A 12,400-nucleotide genomic window follows, 5' to 3' on the forward strand; every position below is an offset into this window, starting at 1 on the left:
CATGGCTGAAAAACACAAGACATTGGCTGTCATCACAGAACTTGAAACTGAGCTAACCTTAGCAACAGACAAAATCAACAAATTGGAAACATTGACTAAACAACAGACAACAATCATTTCTGATCATGAAAAAGGAATTTCTCTTCTGAACCAAAAGGCCGAAGAACATCGCCATGAAATTGAAACAGAGAAAAGTACAATTGAGAGTCAAGAAAACCTCATTGCTGTTTTAAGACAGAATTCAAATCAGAAAGAAGAAAACTTGGATAAAGTTCATCGAAAACTGAGCCGAGCTACCAGCTTCCTTAACGACGACCAGAAGGCAGCCATTGAAATGGACAACAGTCCAGATTTTTCGTTGCCAGCCATTGAATACAAAGTTCAAACACAGGAAATGAATGGGTTCGAAGAAGACTCCAAGCAAGCTGAGAATGTGAATGCTGAGTTAAGTAAAATCGAAGAGAGGATCGCAGAAAAAGATCAAATCATTTCTGATTTGCAGAAAAAGAATTCCTCCCTTTTGAAAGTTTTGGAATCAAAATCATTAAAGACGTCGTCAAGTGAACCAAACATTGTTGATGTCCAAAGACTAGAGAGTGAGGTGAAGAAATTGTCAATGGAGAAGGAACAGATCATGGCAGTCATGAATGAAAAATCACGGGAGAGCAGTACGTTAAAAACCGAGGTCCATCGCTTGATGAACATTGTTGCTGCTGAACGAACGGCCTTGAACAAACTTCAAAGAGACAACCAGGATTTGAATCAGAAACGAGATAATCCGAACGATGATATGCAGAAGGCTGCGTTACAACAACTTTCCCGTCTGATTCGAGACAAGGATGTTGAAATTGAGGCTCTGAAGCAGAAGAATGACACGTTATTGGCAGTTCTCCAAGATTCGTCAGCAGACAACAGTCAACAACAAATGAGCAAACTTTTGTCTGAGAAGGAAGAACTGAGTAAGAAAATATCAGAGTTACAGGGTCAGAACGAACAAATGGTCGTGTTTGTCAACACTAAACATCAGGAGTCTGTCACTTACCACAACGAGGTCCAGCGTCTTTCAGTCATACTCCACGAACAGATGGAGAGTTTCGATCATATCAAAGCTGAGAACGCCAAACTTGTCCCCCAGTTTGAAGAAAAGAAACAAACTTTGTTGAAACTTCAAGATGAATTACTGACTTACAAACAGAAATTTCAAGAACTTGAAGTCAAATATGGAGAAATGTTGCAGAGATCAAATATTAAAGATACGGTGGATAAATCCAGTTTTGATGCCAAGGACGAAGAACTGAAAAGATTGCAGGAAAAATTCTTAGAGATGCAAAAGTCTGTGCAAGAAAAAGACCTGAAGATCCAGTCTTTAAGTCATGAACGTGGCGAATTAGAAAATGAGGTTGTTGGGAAAGAAACTGATAAAATTAGTCTGAAAAAACAAGTCGATCATTTGCAATTTCAGATCGAAGGTATGAATACAGAATTAGGCGATTTACGATCGGAAAACACGAAGTTGAACACGAATCAAGCGCAAAGTGTTTCTGAATTAATGTATGCCAAAGACTCGAATAATAAACTGAGTGCTCTATTACGTGAAAAGGACTTAGAATTGCACACTGTACGAGACAAATGTGAAACTTTGAACAATTTATTACAAGATCAGAGAAAACAAGAGGGTGAGGGTGAAGGTCAAGGTCAACAAGTTCCTCAAGGTCAAGTTGACAGGCTAGTCAAACAGATGGAAGTGTTACAACAGCAGACTTTGACGTTACAACAGGAACGAGACCAGACTTTGACGTCATTTCAACAACATCAACACCAAACTGAACAACTTACAAAAGAGGTAATAAAATTAATAGTAATAATAATAATAATAATAGTAATATCTTTATTACAAAAAGATAAAAAATAAGGCAATACAATATAGGTATATATTATGGTTGCCCTCATATCCCCCCTTTTTAAATGTGCAGCGTCACCTGTGTCTGTTGATCCATCCACAATTGCTCGTATCCTCTCTAGAAGGCAAAATTTTTTCTATTTGAAGTTTGGGCAAAATTATTATTTATCACTTAACAAAGTGTCCTATCTAACCAAAAAAACTTCAGCGAGAAGTCTACAAAGACAAAATAATGAGGGTATCCCGACCTTTGATTGACATCTGATTTATGCTGAACTTGTATTAAATTTCAGGTTGAAAGACTGAAAGAAAGAGAGGTGAAGTTAACAAGAGAAAATGATCGCCTCCGTTCACATTTAATTCAGGTAACTATCAATAGAATTACTTTTACTGTCAAAATCGCATTAAATGCATTCTCCACCTTCCGAGATAAGAAAAATTTTCTTGGGGGAAGGTCCCCTGACCCCCACTGTGACTAGTATCCTCTAAAATACAAAAGGGGATGTGATGTGCTTGGATGCCACCACACCCCCAATCAATGAGATCCTGGCTATGCCACAGAATGCCATTGTACAATGATTTATATTTGTAAGTAGTAATGTAATTATCCCTTTTCAACATATTTTTGTAGGTAGAAGAAGGTTATACAAGAGAGGCTTTAGAATCAGAAGAGAGAGAAAAAGAGCTGAGAAATCGGGTAGCTATAGCAGAAGAAAAATTAGTTTCTGCTTCGTATAATGTTGAAACTTCCAGGTAAATTTGTATTCTAGTGACTTTTCTTTTCAAAATGTACAGCAAACCTTTGATAGGCATACCAGATGATTGAAAATTTAATATTTTAAATGTAATAGTAGAGAAAAAAACAAAAAACTTTGTAGTGCTTTACTACTAGTTGTCAGTCAAAATGTCACATTATTGTGAAATTCTTAACCATTAAGTCAACTGATTAAAACAAATTTAGCCAATGCTGATTGGATAAAAATGTGAATACAGATACTAGCAAACTATTAATAAATGATGTAATGAATCTGATTTGTTTTCAGTCATCAACTGACTTTACAAATAGAAGAGTTGAAATATCAGTTACAAGTTGTATCGAGTCAGAGAGACGCTGCGTATAGTCAAGTGACCAGCATGCAGGACCAATGTCAACAATACGCTTCCTCTCTAGCTAATTTACAACTAGTTCTAGAGCAGTTTCAACAAGGTACGTCTAATGAACAGTCGGGTTTTTTCAGTCAACATGACCATATTGGCTAGTTACTGGTTGCTCAAAAAAATGAAGAAATTGCTCTGTCAGTTAAGGATTCAATCTCATCATAGGGGAAGATTATGAATGGAATAAATCAGTTAGTCAGATATCAGAAATCTGAAAGTGTAAAGTAATTTTGCTATCTTAGAAATTACCTTGTTGCGTATTGCACATATATGATATAAACTTTTGATACATTTTTTGTCTGACTTGTTGTATCAAAAATTCAAAGACTGCAGATTAAGCTATTCATGTGAAATTATGTCACATCTAAATATAACAAATTTTGGAATTTTTGATTAATTTATTTCAGATAAAGATAATCAAATAGCTACAGAATCTGAGAAATATCAGGAAGAATTGGAAATGTTAAAAAAACAATATAATGATGTTCAGGTTACTTATGATGAGACCAAGGTAATTTTAATTTATTTTTTATAATATACCAGTATCAATCTCTGACTACAATTTTGTTCCAACAAGTAACTTTTTGCAATAAATAAACCAGGTACTAAACATCTGAACCGCAAAACAAAAAACAAAACCATACAATACATGTAATCTTAGATTTGTAGCAAATTCAAATAACCGATGATATAAAACAGTGAAATTATTTTGATTAAAGTATATGAATATAAATATGAAAATAAAATGTGGCAAGGTTGTCATACTACATGACTTAATATGGCTTTGTTTTTTAGACTCAACTAGAAGAAGCCTCAGAAGGTCTGGAAGCGGCAGCTAGACTCAGTGTGCAGCTGGATAAGAAAGAAGAAGCAATACAAGCTTTGAGAGATGAGGGTAGGTCTTGATATCTTGTTCATTATCATTGTTATATAAATTATAGTTAACACTGATTATTAATCATAGCCAGTTTTTTGCTCAATCTTTTGCTCAACTGAAAAGTTTTGAAAAGTTTTGAAAAGTTTTGAAAAGTTTTGAAAAGTTTTGAAAAGTTTTGGAGGAAATAACATTCATTTATTCATCAATCTTCACAAAAGAAGAGTATCATATTCGTCATGTGACTCTTTCAAATTGATCTCACCAATAAGATGACTGCTTCTCTTTTAATTTCGATTTATTTTTGACAAAAGATTGAACAAAAAACTGTTTATTATTTTTAATTTCAATTAAGAATTCACCATTTTTCATAGTTCATTGATTCATTATATCCTTAATGCTTTTACTAACACACATAGAATCAATTGCACTAACACCTGAAGCATTTGCTGTCTAACTAATACATACACAGAACTATTGATTTGCTGCATTCGGTGGTCTTGACTAACTCGCATTCCAAAATCTTCATTTTCCTTTTATACTTTCTGTCACCACAAAAATTGTTCCGACTTTCTGATGCAATCGTTTGGAATACAGTTATATTTTGGTATAAACAACAAAAGACAACTTTGATATTTAAAGTGGATGTCAACAGATTATCTTCATCTTATAATATGTTCCAATAAATACAAAAACAGAAAATATTTTGTTGTCTAAATAGTCTTTCTGTTTGGTTACTGGTGTATTCTGTGATACAGGGCATGCTTACTGTCACAGAAACACATTAAATTCTAAATAATCTAAAAAAAATTCTCCCAACAAGAACATACTTATTACATTTAATTCTTTTAATTGCAAATATTTATTTAACTCTTCACTTTTGGCTATTTTTTTTCTATCATCATAATCACATTTAATCACCATTTCCGGCCCCTTCCCTCCCTAATTCTACATGCCCCTCTTCTCCATCCTCACTACCACACTTCCTTTGGGATGCTAACTGCCTGGGTGAACTACAGCTTCTGTGTGGATTAAGGCTTTTTTCAAAAATTTAGCTTTTAAATTTTCGGCTTATTCTAGATTCTAAATTACGCTGCAGTTGAATTTTATTCCAATTTTCAACCATTTGCTTGCTTCGTGTGTGCACAATTTTATAAAACAATGCTGTTTTTAGATCAAATTTAGTCAAAATTAGATTTTGCAATGCTTTTTAGTATTTAAATGCACTTTTCAATGGAGTCATTTTGACTTTTCAGAAGGTTTTTTGCTCAAAATCTTGATTATGTCTTAAATCCAATATGGCCGCCAATTGCGTCTGCAATTTCCAAAATGGTGGAGCACCTGGTTCTGTAATATCAGCTGGTAATCCTGAGTTACTGATTATCTCAGGATTTTGGTTGATATTAAACAAACAGGCTCGATATTCAACAGGCAGTTAGTTTCACCTTATTCATTTCATTATTTCATTCTCATCTCTCTTTGTTTATTGTTGTTTTTGAAATGTTCATGTTATATCTGGGTGGAAAATCCAAAGGGAGAAGTAGGAAATCATTTTAAGAGCAAATTTGCAAAATTTCCAGCATTTAAAGATTATTAGCAGCACTTTGTAGCTAGAATTTGTGTCCATTTTGTTAAATGACCTCTTTCCTAATACTGGTATAGATTATTAGAGTGGTTTGTTTATGAATATGTGGTCGTGTTGAATGTCCAGAAATAAATGATTATTGTATTTGTTCTATGGAATATTGCACAGTGTAGCATGTCTTTAGATGCATGTTAAGTTTTTTATCAGCTACACAATTGACATCCATTTGATGGAAGATTGATGTATATTATATTTGGAATTGACTGGCTGTTGGTTTTGCACATTGATGATGTGATCATATCTCTTGAAATCTACTGTAATACCTAGCCTTATTCTATATCTTTTAGGCAGTTGTGTTAGTGTCTAGCTTTTCAAAAATTAAAATTATTTGGTGGGTCTGTTGAAATTTGAAATTTCTAATTTCTATGGATTAAAAAAATAGTACTTTTTTTTACTTTTGGAAAGCTGAAACAAACATTCCCGGGGCCTTATTCTCGAAAACTTAACTGAAGTTGATTTTAGTGTTCCAGGCATCTGGAAATTTTGAGAATTTTAAGGCCCCTGCCAGAAAAGTTAGAATAGGGCTTGATAATGTCTGATGCCTTAAAGATAATATCTGATTGGAGTGGCTTTAACCCCTTTAACACTGTGTGTGGTTACACTTAACACCTAAAACAGTAACTTTTATTATATATGTTAGAAAATACTTCACTACTCTACACTTGCTGTTTGACTATCCTCCGTCACCTACGTGGATGAACTGGAAAATACAGTGGCCTTGAAACGCATAACAAACCTCTTGTCACTAATAACTTTATGAATTTAACAATTCCTACACTTGGAGGTCTGCAAGCCAAATATCTGTAAGCTCCTCAAAAATTATAAACAATTCTAAATTTAGTCAAGATAAATTCAAAACCAGACCTACAATAATTTAGATTCTTGAACAAAAAAGTAATTAAAATGTGCTTTGCAGAACACAATGACCCAAAGAAATTTTTTCATGGGAAACTCACCACTCATTAATTTAAAGTTACCGAGAAATTTTGATTGACAGCCTTATCTTGATTGACAGCTAATCTTGATTGTGATTGACAGCTAATCTTGATTGTGATTGACAGCTAATCTTGATTGTGATTGACAGCTAATCTTGATTGACAGCTAATCTTGATTGTGATTGACAGCCAATCTTGATTGTAATTGACAGCTAATCTTGATTGTGATTGACAGATTAACAGCTAATCTTGATTGTGATTGACAGCTAATCTTGATTGTGATTGTGATTGACAGCTAATCTTGATTGTGATTGACAGCTAATCTTGATTGTAATTGACAGCTAATCTTGATTGTGATTGACAGCTAATCTTGATGTTTGTGTAATCTCAGCTGGTAATTCTGAGTTCTAATAAATACTAATTTTCTCAAGTTACTTGCCGAGATTATATAAATATTACGTTATACAGCATGAGTTTAACAACATCTTTATAACACCAGCATGATTTATTCACTCCTGTTTTAATACTTTTGTTGTGTTGGTTTCGGAAACGGCTGGGAATATTGTGACAGGCGATGAAAAACACCCTGAAATTTAAAATTGACTCTTCCACATGTATTGCATATTTGAACAAATCTATGTTTAATATATATCATTCTTGCTTAGTTACCCTTGAGTTCAACTTGAACGAAACCAGTTGGGCTGTACACACCAGATCAAGGGTGTCCTAAAAGAAATTTATTCTTCCTTTGTTCCCATATTTATTATAGCTCAAAGATATTCATGCACATCTATGGAGGTTTCTAAAATGAACATGGACAGTCTATTTTGATTTTGGGTGGAATAAATGGTATAGGTGAGCATGTGCAGTTTTAATTGCTATGTATTCTACCCAAAATACCCCAAAATAGACTGCTATATTATTTATGTTAGAAATCATGCTTGATGTGCTAAAATACATATTGAAAATATGCATGTGCGGAAGAGTTCAATAAATATCAAGGGGTGTTAATCAGTTAACTGGCACAATATTTTCAAGCTTGGTGCTTTTGTTTGTGTTTGTTTGAATTTGGCTTTATTCTAACATTGAGCATGCTTTTAACATAACTTGTTTGTGGGTTTGTTGATGGAAAGGGCATGGTTTTAATGCCTGTCATGGTTTGTGAGGTTTGATGTGATGTATACTTTTGAATTTTTTGAGGCATTTGATTGGATTCAGCATGAACTGGTGTTGAACTTTGTGTTACTGTGAGTTTGTGAGATCTCTACTAGTTGAGATCATTTGTTTCTTAATCTTTAGGATTTTAGCTTATGATAATATAGTAACAGTAATTTCATTCAATTTTTTTAACATTTTATGGCTTTTGATAATAACTGCTACAAATTAACCTTTAACAACAAATTTTATCTAATTATGAAGCTTACGACTTAACACTACATTGGAAGCATGTTCTTACATCTAAATTATACCTAATATGGAATTTAACTTAAAATTTGTGACCTTCATATGGGCAGGCTTGGAAAACAGAAATTGAGGAACTCGATTTTATAAAATTGATAGGTTTTGTGATAGAGGGTCCACTATGAAATTAACAAAGTATTTTCTCACCCAGAATTTTGATCTGGGAATATGATACACGTTATCAGAAAGTCCAATATATCTAACGGTACTATGATAGACTAAGATTCAGTTCTATCAGAGATAAGAAATAGAAACTGATTATTGTTCAACTTTCTTGAAAAACAAAGATTTGAATTATTTTGTATCCTGGAAAAAAAATACTTACAAGTTCATTTACACTAGAATTAAACTGATTTGATTTATAATTTTGGATATTCTTGATACAACTGTTAAGTTGGTCAAAACTTTAAAACCAAACATTTATCATTTTGCCATGAAATTTAGGTTGGTTAAACTTTAAAGGGAATGTTTCCTGTAACTGTAAGAGCATGACACTTTAATTCATTGTCAAAATTCAGTATTTTGGCTTCTCTTGCTCTGAATGTTCGGCTGGTAAAACTTTAAGGGGAAATGTTTCCTTATTAAAAAGCGTAAGATTAAATCCATGACTATAAGATCATGATATCTCCAGATCTAATATGGTTTATTGTTAGACGTTCCATGCTGTGTCTGTAGGTGGGAAAAAACTTTAAAGTAAATTGCATGACAATTATCCAATTCATATGATTTCTTCGGATTTAATTTGGTCTAGTATATGGCATTTGTTGCTGCGAATGTTAGATTGGTTAAAATTAAGGGAATGTGTTCTGTAATTGTAAAAGCATGAAATAAAATGCATGACCATGACATCATTGCCGTGAGTATTACATCAGGTACTGAGGAATGTCTCGGTCAGTACCTTCTGTCATATTCTAAGTGATGACGTCTTTCCCAGCACCTTGGCGTCATCTTCCACCGTCAGCACTGTGACAGCATGCTACCACCGCCTTCCATTTTTTTTGTTTTTAATACATAGTTTTCGTAGGATTTAGATTTATTAGTAGTTTTTTTATGAAGTTTTTATAGGTTTTAATTCAACACAGTAGTTTTTGCCATTTTTCTTAACATTTATAGAAAATCTCTCTTGTGGAATTGTCCTTGTTGTGGAATATTTTAGATTTCATCACCCGCATTTTGAGATTTCTCTGAGTGTTTTTTTATCATTGTTTATTTCATCAGTGATGGAAAATTTTCAATTTTTAGCTCTTATTGCACATGTAACATGCATTAGTTGGTGTAAGTATTATGGATGGCAATGCATGTGTATATTTACATCATCAACATCATCAATATACCTGTTATTACCTGAATATTACCTGTTGTATATACCACACACAGCAGTCTACTTAAAATTATAATCTATATCTAATATGATTGGAGGTCATCAGGTTAGGTCAAAAGGTTATTGAGACCAACGTGCAAGAGACCTGTCTGTAGATCCTAACTGAAGTGGCTATGTTAAAAATATAAGCTATTAAAATACAGAACGAAAGTTTGGTCTCTTTTTAGTGAGACTGTACACACAGAGTCTCTTTATATTCTCTGTGTATTTTCAAATTGTACATCCCAGAATCATTCAGTAGAAAAACCATCAACAGTGTGTTTATTCTAATTGTATAAGGACACCAAATTGCCTTGCCATCAATAATTTTGCATGTTAAAAAAATTTGATTTGAAATAATTCTAGTTGTATTAAGAGAGAAGAGTTTAAAACAGGCTGAAGAAGAGATTAAGAAGTTATCATCCAGTACAGAGGCTAAAGTAGACAAGTAAGATATTTATTCCTTCCTTGTTTCATTGAAACTTAAAAAATCCTGAATATAAAATCAAGAATTCATGAAAAACTTCTTGATGTAGATAGGTTAATAACCATTATAATCATTGCATAATGTATAAACATTCATATACTACATTTGACTACATTAGTTAGCAATTAAATTTTATTGCCTCTATTCCCTGCTCCGTCTTCATTAGCTCACAAGGTGCAGAAAAGTAGGAAGTAAAACACCATCCATTTCATTTCATTTCTATTCCCTGCTTTAGATTCAATGAGATGCTTTGATTCAAACTTTTGTTTATTTCAGAGAGTTAATGAAAAACTTACTACTTGGCTATTTTACAACACCACAGAAAAAACGGAACGAAGTGGTACATACTATAGGTGGTGTTCTTAACTTTAATCCTGAAGAGTTCGATAAGGTATGTTCTACGTCAATGTCCTTAAAATAGAGTTATATACAAAGATACTTGATATATTGGTGAAATTAGAACTGTACACAAGGGAAGACATCCTCAAAACACAAGAGTGCACATATCAGTACTTTTCATAATTGTCTTACTGTATGTTTATTTATTTAATAGATTTCTGCTGCAGAAGGGTCTGGTGGTTGGGTACCAGGATTATTTAAATTTGGCAGGTCGACAGGCCCCACCCCTCCAGCTACACCTGTTAAATCAGGTAGTAAGGCTCCTAGTTTTAATCAGGTAAGTCAAGTTTATATATATACTAATCTCTTGAGGTGGGCTTAGATCAATCTTATCACAGGCAGAATCGGACAATCGGAGAGCAACAGCATCTAGAACCCTGGCCCCGGATTCTCGAAACAATCTTAGCACTAGGATGTCCTAGGTTCTTATCTTCTAACATTGATTCTAGGACATCTTAGCGCTAAGATCATTTCGAGAATATGGCACCTGGTTCCCAACCTGTGGTGTTTTCATTCCCTAGTGGTGTGGGACTAGGGTGTCTGGGGTGTGGCTAACTGGTGTAGGAGAAGAATTTATTTTGAATTGAGAGAACACCTCACATCATCACATGCTGCAAATATGGATGAAAAACTTATTGGGGGTGTGAAAGGTCTAAATGGTTGCTCTAGGGGTGTGAAGGCTGAGAAAGGTTGGGAACCACTAGATTAGAAGAACCTGACATCTGATTTTGAGTTTGTTTAATACAGGTAACAAATAGAACTTGATCATTTAATTAATCCATAATGTCTGTCTTTCTTTATAAATCATTTTCAACGCATTTTTTACATGGAAATTTATTTTAATTTCAGTCTTTCTCCCAGTTATTTGTGAAGTTTTTAGAAACAGAATCTACCCCTCCCCCACCACCTGTCCGACTGCCGGCAGAACAAATGGCTCAAGAATTACAACAAAAACATCGCGAGAAGGATCACACAAAACCACCCACATTTAATCCCTTCACTGCCCCACGTCATGTTGCCATGCCAATAAATCTTGACGGCAATAAATCCAAGGCAACAGACTCCCATATTTTAATGGCCTCGTCAAATACACCAAGTTTTACCCCTATGTTTACTATGCCTGCATCCACTGAAAATATCAGTCAATCCAGCTCTGGTAGATCAACACCCTCTAATTCCAGTAGCGCCATTCTCAAAAATGTCTTGGAAACTAGGTGACCTTGAACTTTGATTAATTGAGTGAATTTTAGTACCTTTCGGTTTAAGATATTCATTTGTCCATCTTATACCATGTTTTATATCAGTTTTCAGCACAATGGGTTCTATTGCTTTAAATATTAAACAAGTGATGAAAAATGAGAAATAACAGTTTAGGCTTCTTGTTGGTTGATTTTCTGTGTGAGATAAACATACAGGGTGTTTTGAAATTAGTTTGATTTTTGCATGATGAGATTCAACGAAATGAAGTTTGATTCTCAGCTTCTATGTAATATGTTGATACCTTAGCCATTAAGAATTCAGGCTGTGGTACCATCAAGTCTAAACCATGCCAAATTTGTGATACTTCCTGGTTAATACAACCAGGTCAAAACCTGTATTCAGGATGCTATGACTATGGTAGATGCAGTAATTTGGAAACACACTGTATATTTTGAGAAACAAAGTTGCCATAAACTAGTAAACCATGGGTTTTCGACTGTCACCCAGGTATTCTTAGAGTTTGTTGTGAATTTATACAGTTATACTGTTGTGATAATTAATTGTTGGAGGGGAAGGGGATATAAAGATTTTACACTGAACTTTGCTTAACATAAAATGGTTAATAGTCTTTATCTCACAATTTTGATCGAAGTAAAATAAAATCATCCCACTCTTCTGCACCTAATTGAACTAATGAAGACAGGGATGAACTATGTAAAGATATATTGAAGGGTTGATGTAATTTAATAACTAGCTTCACTTCTCATACTGTTCATGCAACTTAAAATATAGTGAATACTTTTTGGGAAAAAAGGATTGAAATCATCCTCGCACATCATCTCTTCATATCCGAAACTGTTACATATATTTATCATGGTTCACTGTAGCAGGTAAACAATGTTTAAGGGACTGAGGTAATAAATATTCATGATGTCATGTGATTTTCAAACCATCCAATCAACACACTTCTACTTAGTCTTC

The 12,400-nt window shown here is 33.8% G+C and overlaps 1 protein-coding gene across 1 annotated transcript; it reads left to right on the forward strand.

Moving 5' to 3' along the window:
• Window positions 1-1,738: 1,738 nt before the first annotated feature.
• LOTGIDRAFT_115668 (hypothetical protein) lies at window positions 1,739-11,437 on the forward strand (the record flags this gene model as incomplete). The annotated part of the gene is made up of 10 exons (XM_009054559.1): window positions 1,739-1,843; window positions 2,194-2,265; window positions 2,532-2,653; window positions 2,944-3,137; window positions 3,466-3,542; window positions 3,854-3,953; window positions 9,700-9,781; window positions 10,097-10,211; window positions 10,374-10,496; window positions 11,069-11,437. The coding sequence occupies 10 exons, from the start codon at window positions 1,739-1,741 to the stop codon at window positions 11,435-11,437; spliced, it is 1,359 nt and encodes a 452-aa protein (XP_009052807.1).
• Window positions 11,438-12,400: the final 963 nt, after the last annotated feature.

The sequence above is a fragment of the Lottia gigantea genome (genome assembly GCF_000327385.1).
Source record: "Lottia gigantea unplaced genomic scaffold LOTGIsca_22, whole genome shotgun sequence".
Classification (NCBI taxonomy): Eukaryota; Metazoa; Mollusca; class Gastropoda; family Lottiidae; genus Lottia; species Lottia gigantea.